The sequence below is a fragment of the Neoarius graeffei genome, chromosome 2 (assembly GCF_027579695.1).
Source record: "Neoarius graeffei isolate fNeoGra1 chromosome 2, fNeoGra1.pri, whole genome shotgun sequence".
In the NCBI taxonomy this organism is placed as follows: Eukaryota; Metazoa; Chordata; class Actinopteri; order Siluriformes; family Ariidae; genus Neoarius; species Neoarius graeffei.
The window spans coordinates 103229910-103252063 of NC_083570.1; the positions used below are offsets into that span (position 1 = coordinate 103229910).

Here is a 22154-nt window from a genome sequence, read left to right on the forward strand (position 1 = left end):
CCCGCCGTGCTTTTTCTGTTTGAGCACCCTACTGCCACACAACAAGCCATTCTGACTGAAAATTTTAATCAATCTCCAAAAATTTCCACGTGTGAAGTGAACTGCGGCTTGATACCCAATATGGCGGATAAACAAACTTGACCTCTGACCTATGATGTTGGTGCACAAGGTCCATAAACAAGGTCTGTGTCTTCTGTGATCAATTCAGTAGAGGTGTTCAGATCCAGTGGGGCATTACTGGTGTCTGACAAGCTCAGATATTGTTGAATGAATAACTCGCTAACACTAATAATTAATTAAAAGCACTAATAACACTTCCCCTGGATAAACTAAGGGAAGTGATTTATTTATTTATTTATTTTTGCAGGGGTGAGTGAGGGGAGTGTTTATTATATTTTTTTAGAGGGCCCAAAATTTCTAGCAGCGCCCCTGCATAGTAAATTGTAACATGTCTTTTAGTGTCGGAAATTCACTACAAAAGTAATACTGATGATTTTTGTAACAGACTATTGATTTGAGTTCAGTCTGAGTAACATCCAGGTTTACAGTTGTGATTAATACAGTAGGTGTAACAGCATTTCCTCAACCATCACACCAGTCCCCAATTCACCAATGAGTGAAAGTAACAAGAAGCATTCCACTTACTCTCTTTTAAACATCAGTGCTTTATAATTTCATTCCCGCTCAACCACATCCTCACTGTCGATACTTTATCTTGAATATTATTATTATTATTAGTAGTAGTCTTTATAATAAATATATATAATATTAATATTATATATACCGTATTACGGTCCAAAACAGATACTGAGACAGGTGCTTTGGTGATTTGTTTATGATGTACATGAACAATAATGTGCAACAAAAGTGTTTTATGATTCAAAGGCTTTTATTAATAATTCAAAGCAGGACACTGCAGTGATACACACACTTAACACATATGTAAGTGATCATTAAGAAGAAGAATTGAGTTAAACTGAGGAGTGTGTGAGCTCACATGTTAATAACACAAATGAAATGATGAAAGTGGGACATTTGAGCAGTAAAGGCCACATGTAACACACAGTGAAGCAGTAGAAGGTGAGCTGAGTAAAGTGTGTGTGAGCTCACAGCTCTGAGCACTGCTCTGTGTTCACTCTGCCCACCACAGTAGGTTGGTTGTCTTTGGAGGCCTCACAGGTCACCACCTTGTTCCTCCACTGCTCCGGGTGGAGGCTCAGCGTGCTGCTCCAGCTGTAGAGGCCGTCCGCGTGCAGAACGGCGGTGCTGCGGCTCTCCCCCGAGCTCCAGCTGCTCCCATCAACCTTCCAGCTCAGTGTCCAGTCCGAGGGGAAGCCCTTGTCGGCCACACACATGAGTGTGACCTTCTCCTGCTGCAGCTCCACACTGGAGGGAGGCAACACCGTCACACTGGGCTGAGTGACACCTACACACACACACACACACACACACACACACACACACACACACACACACACACACACAGAGTTGAGACAGGAATGGACAGCTGTCAGTCACTCAGGCTTCGTTTCAGCTCACTATGTGTTTCACTTCCCTTTATATCTTACAGAGCAGAACTGAGTTCAGTGGAGCATCACAAACGTTTCACACTCAGTTCAAACACTTTTACATCTTAGATCTATCATCATTTACGTATATTGCAGTTATCCCTGGACAGGAAAATTGAATTAGACCAAGTATTCAGTCATTAAAAATATGAAGCTCATTTTATAACATGAATAAGCCACATTTAAAATACAGAATATTTACCACTTAAGCAAATTCAGTTTTGGTTTCTACATTTAAATCCGTTTTTGGACTCACAGTCTCTAAGATATTAAATGTCATTAAAATCATTCAACAAAAATGTCATCTGTAATTTGCACAATGATATCTACTTTCCTTTTAGATTTAAATTATAATTAACTACCAGCAGTAGAATCAAATACAATTAAGCTTTAAATTATAATTAACAACCTGCAATATAATCAAAGACATTTTTCAAACTTCTAAAATAAGGGAAATTTGAGAAACAGAAGTACTTGACACAAAAATCACATCTGATCTGAATTTGGAGGAAAAATAAATCTAATTACACATTACAACATGAATCTGAACACACTCCATTTCAGTCATTAATCTGAACACACTCCATTTCAGTAATTAGTAAACAGGTTACTTACGGCCCACAGACAGTTTGGTTCCTCCACCAAAAGTCCACCACAGTGATACAAACAGGTTTAGCGGCCGTACAAAAACCCTGCTGCTCTAAACTCACTGCTCTCTCCATCCATTTAAACCTCTTATTACAAAACAGCTACAAAACACCAACTTCTGCTCACATCAGCTGATTAATACACTAACTCTCTGACTGTTTTACTACATTTTACTGATTTATTTTTTCTTTTATATACCAAGAGTGTCAATCTAAACTAAGGATGCAATTAGTGCGTAAGAAACACAAATAAATTACACAAAATAAAAGTTGAAATTTCACAAAATGTGGAATTGCAATTGTTCAGGATTTACCCAGAATGCCTCATGGAGTAAAAATGCTGATGTTCTCATGAGAAATTTACAATATATGACTGAATGTGTGGCGCTAAAGTGAGAATAATTCCTCCACTGCTTCTGTAGACTGATAGAAAGTTATGATATGATATTTAAGTCCTACAATAAACTAAAGATTAATTTACAGTCAAAAATATGAGTGTGTATTTACTCACTGCCAACATTGATGCTGCTTCTTCCACCATAAATCCACTACAGTGAGAAACTCATTAACATTCAGTACAAACACCATCCAGTGAAAGTTGAAGCTTCTCTCTCTAATTCACTTATTTATGCATCTTAGACCTCAAAGTGTTTTACAGAAAATCTCCATCTGACCCCACAAGTAAAATTCACACAATAACTCTGTAGTAGTGTGAGAATTACAGTAAGATTGGGGGAATGTGGTAAAGGTGTTTCCATACTTAGAGGACACTTTGCATTGGCAGCACATGCTTCAGTGCTCTGGGAGTGTTTATAGCGCTGTGACTTTAACACTTCATGACTGAGAGCTGCTGCTACAGCAACTTCACCCACAGCTACCATGACTTTGATCCCCGTCTTCATCTGGACACTGATCCTCTGGACTCAAGGTCAGACACGGCTTTGCCTTTTATATTTTAAACAAACTGGTTAAGACAATACATTTTTCAGGTTTGTCTCATGATTATTCTTTCAACAATTTTCTATCTCATATATTTTTTTTTTCAGAATGCAGAGGTCAAGCCACAGTAACTCAGACTCCTGCAGTGAAATCTGCTCTTCCAGGAGAAACAGTCACCATCAACTGTAGAACCAGTCAGGCTGTGTACAAGGACTCATCTGGTGATAACTTACACTGGTATCAGCAGAAACCTGGAGAAGCTCCTAAACTCCTGATTAAATTTGCAAATCAGCGAGAGCCAGGTTTTCCAGCTCGTTTCAGTGGCAGTGGATCTGGATCTGATTTCACTCTGACGATCAGTGGAGTCCAGACTGAAGATGCAGGAGATTATTACTGTCAGAGTTTCCATTACATCAGTAGCAACTACCTGTTCACACAGTGTTATAGAGTCGTACAAAAACCTCCCTCAGTCAGATTGTAGAGAGACTGCACTGCTGCAGCTGGGAGACACTGCAGGTGCTGAGTTGGAGGATGTCATACGACACAATGACCCTCTGTGGAGGAGAGGAACCACACCACACTAACTCACAACTCACATTAGAAATCTCTCAATAATCATCACACCACACTGCTCACAGTCCATCACATCCGCTACTGTAAGATCAATAGTTTTGTATTTTTCGAGCTTATTTGTCAGAACTGAAAAAAAGTTGGAAAAATGTCTCTCTTTTTTCAGCCTCTATCACTAATCCTGCCCCCATTACAGTTTCTCTTTCTGACCAGATATCAGTTACTGTTATTATTCTGCTCTATGCCTTAGTTTCTATCTGTTGTCTTTTTCTTCTCTCTTTCCGGCACTCCTTCAATATGACCTTCTCCACATGCTTTCCAACACACCCCAGTTTAAACATTCTGGACCTGGTCTTCAGCCATTCTTCCTGAGCTCTAGGTATCAGCGTTACCCCACTCTACTCTTCAGATCATTACTTTGTATCTTGCATGCTTGTTCTCCCTGCCCTACCTGCCAGTATCTATTTATACCTCTCCCTCACTACCTGAATCCTCCACACTTTCTCCTCATCACCATCGATGGCAGTTCATCAGCTGAAACTAAACCTCAGCAAGACTGAGCTGCTGCATATCTCTGTTGCTGCATCCACATGTCAGGACTTTGTGATCTCCCTGAAGAATCCTTGGATCACAACATACTATGACAAGACAGGAAACCTTGAGGTAGTTCTGGACAACCAACAACCCTTCTCTCCTCATATTCCTAACCTGATTCTGTTATGCAGGTTTTTCATTTCGATCAGGAAAATTTGGGTAGTTCTGTCCAATGAGGTCATTCAAGTGCTTGTTCAGTACTTTATTATCTTGACATTAGTCTACTGCATTCTACACAAGTTGAATCCACTTGTATTTGTACTTAGGACTGAAGAACAGCTCAGACTGTGGTAGCTCTGACTGGTGTATGGTCGATCTTCAGAGTCTCCGTGGACCAGCCAGAGCTTTTAAACTACTTTGGTTTGCTGAGAGAGCTCACTTCTCTTAATATCTCAGTTAGTCCATGTGGGAAAACCTAATGGCGACTGAGCTGACAGGTATACAGCCTCCTGACTCATTCAACAATGGATGTTTTGGATGGAAACTGCAAATTACCTCCATGTTTGTCAAGTTTCGTCAAACTCAATTTACTGAACTAACAACCACTATCTATACAGGACAAAACTTTCAGCACAATGGAAAAGACATTGCTGTTGTTTTTTCTCTCTTCATGCTGTTCTCCCTTACTCTCTCCTCCACATGACCAGCTTCTTCCAATCCTGATGATACCCTTGACCTGGAAGAAAATATATATAAAATCTCAATAAATGTACATGTAAACAGGTATTGCCCTGTCATCAACAAGCACAAATAAATCATAAATATATTAACTTTTGCCATTATAGCACAAACTGAGAATATCAGAATGAACAGAAGTGAATATATTATGTTTCTTTCCCATTGGATTCCACTGAGATTCCTAGCTTTATACACACTGAATAATGGAGAAGAGAAACCTTTTTTGTCACATATATATTACAGCGGGCGGCACGGTGGTGTAGTGGTTAGCACTGTCGCCTCACAGCAAGAAGATCCTGGGTTCGAGCCCCGGGGCCGGCGAGGGCCTTTCTGTGTGGAGTTTGCATGTTCTCCCCGTGTCCGCGTGGGTTTCCTCCGGGTGCTCCGGTTTCCCCCACAGTCCAAAGACATGCAGGTTAGGTTAACTGGTGACTCTAAATTGACCGTAGGTGTGAATGCGAGTGTGAATGGTTGTCTGTGTCTATGTGTCAGCCCTGTGATGACCTGGCGACTTGTCCAGGGTGTACCCCGCCTTTCGCCCATAGTCAGCTGGGATAGGCTCCAGCTTGCCTGCGACCCTGTAGAAGGATAAAGCGGCTAGAGATAATGAGATGAGATGAGATATATTACAGCACAGTGATAATTCTTTACTTCATGTGTCCCAGCTTGTTAGGAAGCTGGGGTCAGCCATGATACAGCGCCCCTAAAGCAGAGAGGGTTAAAGGCCTTAATCAAGGGTCACTTGGCAGTGTTGAGGCTCGATCCCCTGACCTTCTGCTCTGTTACTCAGAGCCTTCAAGTCAAGTCAAGTTTATTTGTATAGCGCTTTTAACAATAAACATTGTCGCAAAGCAGCTTTACAGAATTTGAACGACTTAAAACATGAGCTAATTTATCCCTAATCTATCCCCAATGAGCAAGCCTATGGCGACGGTGGCAAGGAAAAACTCCCTCAGACAACATGAGGAAGAAACCTCGAGAGGAACCAGACTCAAAAGGGAACCCATCCTCATTTGGGCAACAACAGACAGCCTGACTATAATATTAACACTTTTAACATGAGGACAGTTTCGTTGATGTTATAACTCTTCATTGATGGAAACTTGAGTGCAAAACTGTTCATAACTGTGCATAACTGCAGTCCTAAAGTGAGCAAGACAACTGTAGTCCTCAGCCATAAAAGCATGACTGTAAGAGTCCAGAGCATCCTCCAGGTGTAACCCTCAACTGTCCTCATGGGGCCGTCCTTCACAGGAGCGGTGCGATAAAACTCCGACCAGACACAGGGCACCAGGATGGATCAAGCAGGTCCGAGGGGCAGAAGAGGCCAGCATCTCAATCCCAGGACCAACATGTAACTCAGAGGGACAGATTGGGGGGGGGGGAGAGAGAGAGAGAGAAAGAAAACACATGTTGTTAGGTATGCCCTAAAAATGACAAGTATTAAATCTGTGTGGTAGGCTCGCAGCCTTAACCACTGAACCACTACTGCAACACAACAGAGAAATGAAGCAGTTTCAAAGTGCATTTCCTAACTAGATACAATAACAGTGATCCCTGAAAATACAGTATAGTAAAAAAAAAATACATGTACTGAATTTAGGTAAAATTATTCACCTTTTATTTTTACACACTTGTGCACATTTATATATGGAGACATTGTAACGTTGATTAGCGACGGCCACGTTCACTTCAGTAAGACGTAGCGCAATACACAGATTTCCCATCCAGTTAATTTCTTTTCTTTTTTTTTTTTAATCCCTGAATTCTAATTTGCTGTCTTATTGCTTTTATCCAAGGAGATATACATGAAAGTGTCTAAAGCACATCTTATGTTCCAGTAAGTTTGCATGATCAGGACCTTCAGGAGAAGAGACTGATCTCTCTCTCTCTCTCTCTCTCTCTCTCTGTCTGTACAATTGGAAGAGATTTTAGGTCTTGAATCAGACTCAGTGACTGCCTCGATATGTCATTCCCCCCATCAATCTGTCAACATTTTGTCTTTTAGTGTCTTCACTCCTGTCATGGTTTATGACTATTTTTATGTTTTCTCAGAGATCAGATTATTCTTCAGTATATTTAAAATGTACTTGTTAGATTTTTCATGAGTTTAGGCAGATTCTTCCCAGTCAGAGAAATAAGCAGTAACAGTTCATTTGCATGAACAGCTCTGAGTCCCAGAATAGATCAACACTTTCAGCAGATGTTCATGGTTCTTCAGTTGAACTCACTCAAGCACAACACACAGCGCTGCCCTCGACCTGCTGTTAAAGGTGCTGATCCAAATCACTGTCAAAGACACTTCACGACTGAAAAAGGAGACATGCTTTCCACATTTAAGCTTTATTTCAGTACAGATACACCACTGACTCCACTCCAGTCTTCTAAATATGTTTTAAAGTGTACACTTCTATTCTAGTGGACTTTACAGCGGCTCTTTCAGAACGAGGTGATCTGAGTGGTGTTGTGGTGGGAGACGGTACAGCCGAACACCTCGGACTCTTCCCAGCGTTCTTTGAAGAGGGTCAGGGTGCTGAAGGGTCATTCTGTTCTTCTGTGCTGGTCAGAACCCCCTCATTCACCTCAACACCATCTATGGTGCAGCTCAGCAGCGCCCCCTGTGGAGAATAGGCTGAGAGCAGGCAGAGCAGCGAGGCCGATCCCTCAGAGAGCTGCAGAGAGGAGGGAGGGAGCAGAGACACGGAGGAGTTCACCACCGGACCACCTGGAGAACACACACACACACACACAGTCATTGTGGTTATATTTACAGAACACAATTGTCTGATTAAATGTTTTTTTCATTGGTTAGTTTTCTTTGTCACTCTGGTGTTTAAATTCAGTGATGATTCAGTAAACCTGTCTGACTCTGGAGCACAGTGTACTGTACACACTGCAGGAGACTGGAGGAGAAATAACACCAAATGATGGATTAGTGATGAGATTCATCTCTACAGTCAGAAAAAACAACAACATGATACATAAAGATAGTAAGGAAATAACTTTTTATTGCTGCTCACCTCTAAATCTCCTCTGTAGTCAGTCTGAATCCTGATGGAATTAAAGTGAAAGACTCAACTTCTGTCATTTCTCTACTACATTTATACACCTGTAATTCCCAGGAAATCTCTCATTTTGACTTTCTGATCAGTGAAAGTTTAAACTTCTCTCTCTCTCACTCACTTTTATGCATATTAGATCTACAGTGGTGCTTGAATGTTTGTGAACCCTTTAGAATTTTCTATATTTCTGCATAAATATGACCTGAAACATCATCAGATTTTCACACAAGTCCTAAAAGTAGATAAAGAGAACCCAGTTAAACAAATGAAACAAAAATATTATACTTGTTCATTTATTTATTGAGGAAAATGATCCAATATTACATATCTGTGAGTGGCAAAAGTATGTGAACCTCTAGGATTAGCAGTTAATTTGAAGGTGAGATTAGAGTCAGGTGTTTTCAATCAGTGGGATGACGATCAGGTGTGAGTGGGCACCCGGTTTTATTTAAAGTACAGGGATCTATCAAAGTCTGATCTTCACAACACATTTGTGGAAGTGTATCATGGCACGAACAAAGGAGATTTCTGAGGACGTCATAAAAAGCATTGTTGATGCTCATCAGGCTGAAGAAGGTTACAAAACCATCCAAACACACCTCGTTTAACGCTTCAGCTAATTAACGGTGCTTGCTGAGTTGAGTGCAGGTAAAACATTAAAATGTGTAGGACAGGAGACACTCCTTACATCTAAAGTGCTAATGGTTAATGAACTTATTACTGATCAGGAGTTTAATGTACTGTGTTTAACTGAAACATGGATGAAGCCAAATGAATATAGAGCATTAAATGAAGCTAGTCCTCCTGGATACAGTTATATACACCAGCCTCGTCTAACTGGCAGAGGACGAGGTGGCGCAGTTATTTATAATGATTATCTAGGTGTAGCACACAAACCTGGTGATAAATATAATACATTTGAAGTTCTTCATACTAATATAATGTATCCAAAATAAGTCTACCCAGTTAATTCCGTTACTTATTATTTACAGGCCCCTGTGGCCATATTCTGAGTTTCTTTCTGAATTTGCAGATTTTATGTCAGACCTGGTTATTTCCTTAGACAAAGCTTTAGCTGTCGGAGATTTTAATATTCACTTCAATAACCCAGAAGACCCTTTGAAAACAGCGTTTGTGTCCATTTTATATTCAGTAGGGGTTAATCAGAGTGTCATAGGACCGACCCATAAAGGTGGTCACACCCTCGAGCTAATACTAACATTCGGGCTAAACATAGAAAATATAGTCATACTTCCACAGTCTGAAGTTCTCAAATCATTATCTCATTCATATTATGTCTGAGTAATAATATATGCACCTCACCACGCTACTGTATTAAACGTACATTCACGTCAACTACTGCACAGAGCTTTATAAATGATCTCCCAGAGTTATCAACTTTGATTGGGTCACTGTCAGGCCCTGCAGAACTTGATCAGGCAACTGAATAACGTTCCGCTATACTTTAGATAATGTAGGTCCTCTTAAAAGGAAAATGATCAGAGAGAAAAAATTAGCACCCGGGTGTAATGATGACACTCTTTAAAACAGACCACTCAAAAATTGGAACGTAAATGGTGTCAAATAAAATTGGTAGCGTTCAAATTAGCTTGGAAGAAGAGCCTCCTGAAGTATAGAAAAGCTCTTAGTGCTGCTAGATCAACATATCTCTCCTCCCAAATAGAAGATAACAAAAATAATCCTAGATTCCTATTTAATACTGTAGCAAAATTAACCAGGAATAAGTCCACTATAGAGACATGCACACCTGTAGTATGTAGTCGCAACGACTTCATGATTTTTTTTATGAGAAAATTGAAAATATCCGACAAAAAATTCAAACTACTAATTTAAGGTCAGACCCTGTAGTTAACAATATAACTGTATCAGATCAGCAATTAGAGTGTTTTACTCCCCTGAGAGAAATTGAATTACTTTCATTAATCTCCGCATCAAAATCCTCAACTTGTGTACTTGACCCCTTACCTCCACTTCTATTCAAACAGGTAATACCTGAAGTAATTGAACCACTTCTAAAAAGAATAAATTCTTCTCTTAGGATCAGTTATGTACCCAAATCCTTTAAACTAGCAGTTATCAAACCCCTGATTAAAAAACCTGACCTTGATCCCTGTCAGCTGTCCAATTATCAGCCAATATCAAACCTCCCCTTTATCTCCAAGATCCTTGAAAAAGCTGTGGCACAGCAGTTATGCTCATATTTGCATAGGAATAATATTCATGAAATGTATCAGTCAGGATTTAGACCTCATCATAGCACAGAGACAGCTCTGATTAAAGTAATAAATGACCTACTGTTGGCGTCTGATCAGGGATGTGCCTTGCTGCTTGTGTTGCTTGACCTTAGTGCAGCATTTGATACCATTGATCATTCCATTCTTCTGGATAGACTAGAAAATGTTGTGGGAGTTAAGGGAACGGCCCTCTCCTGGCTCAGGTCTTATTTAACTGATCGCTATCAGTATGTTGATGTAAATGGTGATTTTTCTAGACATACTGAGGTAAAGTTTAGTGTTCCACAAGGTTCTGTCTTGGGTCCACTGCTTTTTTCTTTATATGTGTTACCTCTGGGTGATATTATTCTTAAAGATTGTATTAGTGTCCACTGTTATGCTGATGACACACAGTTGTATGTTTCTGCAAAACCAGATGAGAGACACCAGCTTCATAGAATTGAGGAATGTGTAAAAGACATTAGACACTGGATGCTTACGTATTAACTTCCTTCTGCTTAACTCTGACAAGACTGAAGTACTTGTACTAGGACCACATGCAGCTAGAAGTAAGTTTTCTGATTACCCAGTAACTCTGGATGGCCTTTCTGTTTCTTCACGTGCAGCAGTAAAAGACCTCAGGTGATTATTGACCCCAGTCTTTCATTCGAAACTCACATCTATAACATTACCCAGATAGTTTTCTTTCATCTCAGAAATATTGCTAAGATAAGAAATTTAATGTCACTACACGACACAGAAAAACTAGTTCATGCTTTTTTTACCTACAGGTTGGATTACTGTAATGCCTTACTGTCTGGATGTTCCAACAAGTGCATAAACAAGTTCCAGTAGGTTCAAAATGCAGCAGCAAGAGTCCTTCCAAGAACTAGAAAATATGCCCACATCACCCCTGTCTTATCCACACTGCATTGGCTCCCAATCAAATTTCATATTGATTATAAAATACTACTATTGACCTTCAAAGCACTGAATGGTCTCGCACCACAGTACCTGAGCGAACTTCTGGTCCTTTATGACCCGCCACGCCTACTTAGATCAAAAGGTGCAGGCTATCTGCTGGTACCTCGTATAGTGAAGGCTACATCAGGGGGCAGAGACATTTCTTACAAAGCCCCACGGTTATGGAACAGCTTTCCAAGTAGTGTTCGGGACTCAGACACAGTCTCAGTGTTTAAGTCTAGGCTGAAAACATATCTGTTTAGTCAAGCCTTTTGTTAATGGTGTTTATGAGGTAAAGGTGTAGATCAGGAGGGTCCTCAGCCATAGAGTGTTTTGGTAAACTGGGATGTATGGATGCTGTCAGTCCCCCACTCGCTTGCTCACTCGAGTTTGTTGATGATATAGTGGCTGGCTGCTTTATGTCCTGGGGCGCCCTCATGCCTGTGTTACCTTCTGGCTCTCCCCTTTTAGTTATGCTGTCATATTTAGTTTTGCCAGAGTCCCTGCTTGTACTCAGTGCAAAATGTATACTGTTCCTACTTATTCAGGTGACATTGGGTATACCTAACAACCTGTGTTTTCTCTCTTTTCCTCCCCCACCCCCAATCTGTCCCTCTGAGTTACATGTCAGTCCTGAGATTGAGATGCTGACCTCTTCTGCTCCTCGGACCTGCCTGATCCATCCTGATGCCCTGTGTCTGGTTGGAGTCTCATCACATCGCTCCTGTGGAGGACGGCCCCATATGGACAGTTGGACTTGGAAGACATTCTGGAGAGTTACAGTAATGCTTTTATGGCTGAGGACTACAGTTGACTTGCTAACTTTAGGACTGCAGTTGTCACTCAAGGTTGCATCAATGAAGAGTTATAACAATCAACAAAACTGACTTCATGTTAAAACTGTTAATGTTATAGTCATATTGTCTGTTCTTGCCCAAATGAGGATGGGTTCCCTTTTGAGTCTGGTTCCTCTTGAGGTTTCTTCCTCATGTCGTCTGAGGGAATTTTTCCTTGCCACTGCCACCACAGGCTTGCTCATTGGGGATAGATTAGGAATAAAATTATCTCATGTTTTAAGTCATTCAAATTCTGTAAAGCTGCTTTGCAACAATGTTTATTGTTAAAAGCGCAATACAAATAAACTTGACTTGACTTGATCTGCGTCAGCTTATTGCTTTAAGACATCAAATGTACAAACAAGCCAACAGCTCAGGTTGTCAGAGTGACATGAATGATGACATGACAATGAAAAATAGAGGAAACTACCTATGCCAACAAGCAAAAAAAAAAACAACAACAACATGTTGTTCAAACAGTAGTCCAAGGGGCTGAAGAGGAACAGCCTGGGATATGGAAGACCATAAGAAAGTTAATACCAAACAAAACATCAAACACTGTTACTTACCTTGAGCATGAGGGACAGACCATTAATGATGAGGAGGGGATAGTGAACACTTTCAACCAGTTTTTCCACAAAGTCATAGAAGACCTGTACAGGTCATTGTCTGTAGCTGTTTCTCCCTTTACTCCTGTTCAGTTTGTTCAGAAAGCCACCAGTATGTTCACCTTTACTCCAATCACAGTCGAATTTGTAACGGACCAACTGACAAAACTTAAAGCTAAGAAGGCGATGGGGTTTGATAACATTGACAACAAGCTGCTGAAAGTGGGAGTCCAAATTCTTGTGCCACTCCTTGCTAAGCTGCTAAACAAATCTTTGAGTTCATGAATATTCCCGACTAAGTGGAAGTCTGCCAAAATCATCCCCATATACAAAAAGGACGGCAAATCAAACCCCGGAAACTCCTGTCCTGTGACTACCAGGCATGTCCAAAATATTAGAAAGAGTGGTTCATAATCAGCTATACGAATACCTGGACCAAAACCAGCTCCTTACACAATTCCAGTCCGGTTTCAGGAAGCTTCATTCCTGTGAATCTGCTCTTCACTTGGTAGTAGAAGACTGGATTCAGTCCATTGACATACAACAACAAACTGTTGGTTTTCTGTGATTTATCGAGAGCTTTCGATATGCTCGACCATGACATAATATTGCTTAAACTCAGAGCCTATGGTGTGAATGACTTACCCTGTAAATGTCTTGCCTGACTGAAAGATTACAATCCACATGCGTTAACTCTGTTCTATCTACAACATCAACTGTAACTTGTGGTGTACCACAGGGATTGATTCTTGGTCCACTTCTTTTCATTTTATATATCAATGATTTACCAAACTGTATCCAGGCATGCAAGGTGGCAACGTATGCAGGTGATACCATTATTTACTTTTCAGATCGCAACATTCAGACAATCAAACAGACCATTCAGCGAGACTCCATTAGACTTGTGCAGTGGTTCACTGCAAACAAGCTTTCATTGAATCCGTCTAAGTGGACACTTTTAAGTATTTAGGAGTTGTTCTGGACAGTGGTCTACGGTGGACTTATCACTATCTCCATGTTACCAAGAAAGAAACTGTCACAGGCCATTGGTATCATGAAATGTATAAAGCCATACCTGAACAGACAGTCATTGCTCGCAATCTACACAGCACTGTTCCTCCCTCACATTCAGTACTGCAATACAGTATGGGACCAGGGAGGTAAGGGGTACCTTGAGAAACTGCAGAAACTTCAAAACAGAGCTGGCAGAGTAATACTAGGATGTGATTACTACACCCTCTCTGCCACTGTCCTCGGCATTTTAGGCTGGGCATCGGTAGCTGATATACAAAAAAGAAATAAGGCAACACTAGGCCCTAAACAGTTTGTCCCCTCCACACATTTCAGATCTGTTCACCCAGCTAGCTAACATACATACACACAACACTCGCCTCAGAACACAAGGACGTCTTCAATTGCCCAAAGCTCGCCTACAGCAGACACAGAGAGCTTTCTCTTTCTCTGGGGTGGCACTGTGGAACACACTGCCATCCCAGTTAACATCCGCCAGCTCTCTTTCAGCCTTTAAACACATCTATAAACAAGAGTTCTGATGTAAATATAGTAAATAACAATATGCAAACTCCTTCAAGCTTTGTTTGTATTCTTTGGAATAGCTTCACTTTGTGTTGTTTACCTGTTTAGTTATTTATGATTTACTTATTGTAAAATTATATTATGTTATTATCAGTTGCCATTTATTTTATGTATGCAGTATGTTTCATGTTATGACTTCATATTTTTATTTACTATTGTATATTTTCTTATTTCTTATTGGTCGTCCCCCCCCCCCCCGCCTTTTCTGCCTGAGGAGACCAGCCATAAGATCCACCTGTCCCTTTGGTGAGGTCTGACATGGGTGCTGCCACAGAACTGAAGTTCCTGATGAACTTGCGGTAGAAGTTAGCGAATCCTAAGAACCGCTGAACCTCCTTAACGGACTTGGGAGTAGGCCAGTCCCGGACGGCCAGGGTCTTGGCAGGGTCCATTTGGAGTTGGCCTGTTCGGACAATAAATCCCAGAAAGGAGACCTCGGGAACATGAAATTCGCATTTCTGGGCCTTGGCGAACAGATTATTCTGTAGCAGCCTCTGGAGAACCTGGCGGACATGGTGGCGGTGCTCCTGCACGGTCTTGGAAAAGATAAGGATGTCATCGAGGTAGACAAAGACGTACAGGTTAATCATGTCCCTTAAGACGTCGTTGATTAGGGCCTGAAAAACAGCTGGTGCATTGGTAAGTCCAAAGGGCATCACCTGGTATTCGTAGTGCCCAGACGGGGTGTTAAAGGCAGTCTTCCACTCGTCTCCCTGTCGGATACGGATGAGGTGGTATGCGTTCCGTAGGTCCAACTTGCTGAAGACGGTGGCGCCTTGGAGCAGGTCGAAAGCAGTGGACATCAGCAGAAGGGGATATCGGTTGCGCACAGTGATCTTGTTCAGGCCCCTGTAGTCAATACATGGTCGAAGCCCCCCATCCTTCTTGCCGACAAAGAAGAAGCCGGCACCAGCAGGTGAGGTGGAGGGTCGAATGAACCCAGAGACCAGGGCGTCTTTGAGGTATTCCTCCATGGCCTTGCGTTCTGGCTGAGAGAGGGAAAACAGTCTGCCACGAGGAGGGGTAGTCCCAGGGAGCAAGTCGATGGCACAGTCGTAGGCCTGGTGCGGAGGAAGAACGGCGGCCCTGCTCTTGCTGAATACCTCCTTGAGATCCCAGTACTCTGTGGGAACTTGAGATAACTCGGTGAGATCAGGGGGCTCGGCAGGAGACACAGGAGAGCTAGAGAGCAGACAAGAGGCATGGCATGCAGGGCCCCATTCCACAACCTGGCTTGTTACCCAGTCTATGCGAGGGTTGTGGCGAGTAAGCCAAGGAAGGCCTAGAATAACTGGGAACTCAGGTGAAGGAATCAGGAGCAGGGATATTTCTTCCTTGTGACTTTGAGACTGGAGGAAGACTGGAGAAGTAACTTGGGTGACTCTTCCATCACCTAACGCTTGGCCATCGAGGGCAGACACAGACAGTGGGACTTCAAGAGGTGCAGTCGGAATATTGATGCTTTGGGCGAAGTGAATATCCATAAAATTCCCAGCCGCCCCTGAGTCTATCAAAGCTTGACAAGAGTGGACAGACTCACCCCAGGAGATGGAGACCGGGATGTAGATTCCTTGGCCAGGGAGTCCGGGAGAGAGGGTAGGCCCCGTCACAACCCTCCCTCGGCTGGACGGGGCGGTCCTTTTCCCAAGAGTTCGGGACATGATGCTCGGAAGTGACCAGGCTTGCCACAGTAGATGCAGCACTTGTCCCTCCGTCTGCGCTCCCTCTCAGATGCGGAGAGGCGAGTACGACCCACTTGCATGGGTTCTGGACAGTCACTGAAGGAGGTAGACGGTCTCCAGGTAGAGGTAGGGAGGCTGGGGGGGCTCAAGGCTTGGTGGCGTTCTCTCATCCTGTTGTCCAGACGAATAGCATGTGAGATGAGGGTTTCGAGGTCACTTGGGCATCCAATAGAGGCCAGACCGTCCTTGATGGGGTCAGACAGACCATGGTGGAAGGCTGACACCAGGGCAGTCTCGTTCCATCCACTTACTGCTGCGAGTGTTCGGAACGAGATGGCGTAATCTGCGACGCTTCCTCCTTGCCGGATGGACATGAGCTTTCGGGCTGCGTCGGTACTGATGTCTGCCTGATCGAAGACCCGAAGCATCTCTTCAGAAAACAGCTGGAAATCAAAGCACTCAGGTCCCTGTCTTTGCCAGATAGCAGTAGCCCAGGCTCGCGCCTTACCAGCTAATAAGGTGATCACAAAGGCAATCTTGCGGCGATCCATAGTGTAGGTGGTAGGCTGAAGCTCAAAGGTGAGTTGACACTGGGTAAGGAACTCTCGGCACTCACTGTGCTTGCCGTCATACCTCTGTGGTGCAGGAAGGCTGGGTTCGCGAGGTGAAGAAGGCAGCATGGCAGGAGGCACTGGAGCAGGAGTGGGAGCTGGATCAGGAGCAGGAACTGGATCAGGAGCAGGAGATGCAGGCAGAGATGTCAGCTGTGCCAGGGTTTTCCCAATTTGCTGAAGCAGTTCCTCGTGGCGAGCAAGGGCCTCACGTTGGCTGGTGAGCGTACATCCATGAGCGTCCATGGTCGCTCCGAAGTGTGTCAAAGCTGCCGTAATTCCCTGAAGGTTGGCCGGGTAGACAGTTGAAGCAGCCTCTGCTGAGTCAGTCATGACGGAGTCTTTCTGTTAGGGTTTTGCTGGGATTCGAACCTGGTTCGTTGGTGTGATGATCCAGCAAACCCCCACTAGGCCACCAGGGGAATGACTCAAATGCAGAGGCGTGAGGCAGAAGTAGAAAAAGTAACAAAAGGTTTATTTATACTATGTACACTATATACAATCCAGGGCAAAACAAAAAAAACAAAAACAAAGAGTATAATACAAAAAGAAAAAGGCAAAAATGCAAAAGCTCAGAAGATCCACAAAACACAGTACAAAGGAAACTGGAGATAAACATAACAGCACAAAGACTCCGTGACAAGAGGACTGAACTCAGGGGTATAAATACACAAACTAATTAAGGACACAGGTGAAGATAATTAGGACTAACAGGCAATTAACAAAAACACAAAACACAGGAACAGTGGCGGCCTCTAGAGGCCAAAATAAACAAGACACGAAAAGGAAATAACAGCGGCCTCTAGAGGCCAAAACAGTCCAAGTCCTAACAGTTTCAGATGTAGGCCACTACAAATTCATTTCTAAAATAGAGCTTTTAAAAATTAATAGACCAATTAATGGATATTTTTAAGTAACTTAATGCAAAATAACAAACAATTCTAATATGATTGTCTCATTTTTCTCTTTTAAACTTTGGCCAAATAATTCATCAGGCCATATTTATGAAAGCAATGTTATAAACTGAAAAATGATTTGCTGTAGCTGTAAAACCATGATATTTGCTTAATTGTCCATTTGAAAACCCTAAGAACCTTCTGCAATGCTTCATAGCAGAAGAAGAAGAGAGAAAGACATCACAAAGGCAGGAGTGAGGCAGAAAAGCTCCCCTACTATAGGCTGAGGTCTATCCTGTTTTGGAAGGTTTTTTTTAAGCTATCTGCTATGCTTATCGAACAGTTAGGCTGTATCCACTGGCTGCACCATCTGCTCTAGTTTAATTTGATGCCTATTTTGTCAGTATAGCTTAAAAATTCAGGATATGGCAACAGTGAATGATTTTAAATCGCAGATGACCGCGACTCGCGGTAATAGCGCTTCTCATGGCAATTACGCGATTTACACCACAGCATTGGAGTGAGGGGCAGGATCTGTCCCTGACGGGACAAATTAAAATTACCCAAAAAACGGGATGTCCCGCCCAATACGGGACGGTTGGCAACCCTAGACGTTCGTGAACATCAAAGCTGCCACTTCGGGTCATTTTGAAAGTGAGTGCAATGTAGACTATAGAAAACTGTGTCACAACATGCCTGTCATGTCAACTTTTTTTTTGGTTTGTTTGTTTTATTGATGGGGTTGTCCCCGAGGATTTTTTTTCAGCAGAGATAAAAACTAGAGGGGGGATGATCCCCACCATCTCCCCCAGCAAATCGCACCCAGCTTCTACCATATAGTTCCACTTCATTGTCGGTCCACACAAAAGACTCTCCTCTTCCTCTCAGAGTTGTGCTGGCCATGATCATACTCTTCTCGTGTTATGAGCTTGTTTGTAAACAGCGCGTGACCTTTATACGCATGCTCCATGGCTTCTCTTCCGGTTTTAGTGTCTTGGTGTGGTGGCGTCACAGCGCCACATACAGACCTGGCATATGTACTACAGCATTTTGGGTCGTTTCCAGAGAATCCGTATGGATGCAGACATTTCTGGAAACGACGCCGTGTTTACGGAGATTTTTTTCAAAACGACAGCGTATTGGGTGAGGCCGCGTACTCGTGTGGACGGGCCCTTAAAGGGTTGAGGTTTCTGGTTGAAATAAAAACAGTGAACACCTTCCACACAGAGAAGTGGTTATTATTATCTCAACAGATTTGTTGCAGAGAGTAAGCAGTTAATATGAAGTTACTCGGATGAAGATGAAGCATATAGTGTTGTACGTCGCTTTAAAATGCTTGACAAGGAAAGCACCAAAAAAAAAAAAACAACATTCTGAGATTTTTTTTTTGTCCGACTGGCTGTTTTCAGTACTTGATGTCCATAGTGAAAATGTGTGTGTGTGTGTGTTTTTTTTTTGTGTGTGTGCATTTGAATCCCATGCTTCAGTGCTCTGGGAGTGTTTATAGCGCTGTGACTTTAACGCTTCATGACTGAGAGCTGCTGCTACAGCAACTTCACCCACAGCTACCATGACTTTGATCCCCGTCTTCATCTGGACACTGATCCTCTGGACTCAAGGTCAGACACGGCTTTGCCTTTTATATTTTAAACAAACTTGTCAAGACAATACATTTTTCAGGTTTGTCTCATGATTATTCTTTCAACAGTTTCTGTATCATACTTTTTTTTTCCAGAATGCAGAGGTCAAGCCACAGTAACTCAGACTCCTGCAGTGAAATCTGCTCTTCCAGGAGAAACAGTCACCATCAACTGTAGAACCAGTCAGGCAGTGTACACAGACTCATCTGGTGACCGGTTATTCTGGTATCAGCAGAAACCTGGAGAAGCTCCTAAACTCCTGATTAAACTTGTGAATCAGCTACAGTCAGGTTTTCCAGCTCGTTTCAGTGGCAGTGGATCTGGATCTGATTTCACTCTGACCATCAGTGGAGTCCAGACTGAAGATGCAGGAGATTATTACTGTCAGAGTTACCATTCCATCTCTGGCTACTGGTTCACACAGTGTTATAGAGTCGTACAAAAACCTCCCTCAGTCAGATTGTAGAGAGACTGCACTGCTGCAGCTGGGAGAGACTGCAGGTGCTGAGTTGGAGGATGTGATACGGCACAATGACCCTCTGTGGAGGAGAGGAACCACACCACAATAACTCACAACTCACATTAGAAATCTCTCAATAATCATCAACCACACTGCACACAGTCCATCACATCCACTACTGTAAGATCAATAGTTTCCCAGGTCTCTCAGTCGTGGTGTTACCTGTCACACCGGAAACATCTTTAGAAAGAAGAACAGCTTTAGAGATAACAGATCCGTATCTGCACTGATGGCTGGTTGTGATATTGAATACGAGCTAAATCCAATTTTACTCCTCATCTCTGACTTGCTGTTACTATTATGAAGCCATTAGAGATGAGTCTTATGACACTCACTGTGACACTCAGTGAGTCTCATTATATAAGCATAAATAAGACATACACACTCATTAAAATACAAAAAGACATCAAGTTTAAATCAAGTGATTAATGTCTGTAATATTTCTTGCTGTTTGAGGAGCCATGTGTTTGATCAGTGTTCATGGTGTCCTGACATTGACTTCCTCACAGGTTCCTAACCCTGGTTTACCCCTTGTCCACCCCAGGACCCCCTGTCCTGCACATTTCAGCATTTTCCCTGCACTCAACACACTTCATTTAATGTTTACACTAATTAACAGTGCTTGTTGATTTGAGTGAGTGTGTTAGTGCAGGTAAAATATTAATGTGCAGGACAGGGGACACTCTAGGACCAGGGACAGGAAGCTGTGGACATTCAAATAAACTCTCATTCCATACTGACAGGGGTGGTGTTGGGGGGGGGTATGTCTATTCTTAGGGCCAAACACTGTCTGGGGCCCTCAGGACACAATACTAATATTATCATGTGTAAGTTAATTTAATAAAAATATTTCTTTAAGAATGTTATCTCTTAAAATGAGCAAATTTTCTTCTTGTTTGGTTTTCCATTTTCCGCAAAATTATTAGTCTAGATAGTCTTTATATTTCACCCTGTCCCTATTCATTACATGGTACAGTCTTGGGTAGGCAGAGCCAGAGCATGACACCATGTTAGGTTTGTTGTTTTCAAATCAAGCACTAAAGTAAGTTGCGCACAATACAGGTAGAATTGATGGTGAGTCATCACTATATTGAAACCATCATGAAGAAGTCGGGTTACCAGAAATGTAAAGAGAGGCAGTCAAAAGATGAGAGAGAGAGAAAAATGACTGACAGTTAGTCACCCAGTTTTTCTCGAAGAAAGGTAGCTGATACGTTTATTCACTCTTTTCCCTTTGATGGCTATTAACCTTGCATGCTAATGTTAATGCTACAGAAGATTATTATTGTGGCTTAACCACTTTTTGGATGACCAAGCTAACAACTTAATTTCCAATGCAGTGTCATTTTTCTTAAATATTTCATAGGTTACCTTTATTGCCACTGAAAATGAGATGAGTAATGAATGTAATTTTGGTCTGCAAAGAGCTCAGTGAATTTGTTGGCCCACTATAAAGCCTGGGCTGCCAACTCTCACGCAATGAGCATGAGACACTCGCATTTGACTGTCTTCACACGCTCACACGCCATACCTCCGATTTCTCACGCTAGAAAAAAATCTAGTTTATCTATCTGATCTCGGCTACCCATTGCGTCGCGCCAAGCACTTGCGATCGATCAATTACGCCTTACGCACGGCTAAACAGACAGAGAGGTGTTCCCTTCTGTACACACTCCCCTATGGTAGGTGACGCATCTAATGATGCTGCACTCGCCCGAAGCCTACCGTCAATTTAGAGGAAGAGGAGGGAGAAGAAGGTATCCGAGTTGAAGACGGGTGTCTCAGACAGGTTTGTACATATGTACGCCGATGTGTGGCGTTACTGGCGTAATTATGAATTTGTATAAAGTTTCTTAATTGTTTTAGCCTATAAGTGTTGTGAGAATATTTAATGCCATATCGAGAGCTGTGTACTAGGCATGCTAAATCATTATAGGCCTACTGCCGTGCCACAGCCTCTATCTTCCCCAACAAGCAGCACAGGAGAGCACCTCCTTAGCACACGTTTATTAAGGTGGATTTTTAGTTTGTTTACTGTATGTTATCATACTTTATGAGTTTATTTGAAGCCATACTGGAAATGTAAAATAAAGCAAGTAAGAGATAATATTACAAATGCAAGAAGAGCCATTAGCCACCATACCTATTGTTTATTTACAGGGTATTTATTTTTAATTATTTATGATGTATGTAATTGCTCAGTTAAAGTAAATAAAGCATGGTCACCTGTAATATCAAATAACTTGAACTTGTGAATAATAATTAAAAAAAAAGACAGAGAACAATATACTGAGGAGACAGGGTTTCAAAGAGGGCAAGACAGGTAGAGAATATTTGTCAGATAACACACCCTGACGAATGCTCTATTACTAATAAGAAACATAGATAAGAAATAAATTAATAAGAAATATATTAATATAGCTTATTTAAGTATGACCAACATTTTTAAGCCCAACTTTGTGTGCACATTCCCACCTATGGCCAAGGTTCAGCTTTTTGTTTCAATACTT

The 22154-nt window shown here is 42.1% G+C and overlaps 1 gene segment (V, D, J or C); it reads right to left on the minus strand.

Annotated features, from left to right (window-relative positions):
- Window positions 1-1106: 1106 nt before the first annotated feature.
- On the minus strand, window positions 1107-13303 carry LOC132870432 (Ig kappa-b4 chain C region-like). The segment is given in 3 exon segments: window positions 1107-1426; window positions 2184-2268; window positions 13130-13303. Coding segments are annotated over 3 exon segments (579 nt in total).
- Window positions 13304-22154: the final 8851 nt, after the last annotated feature.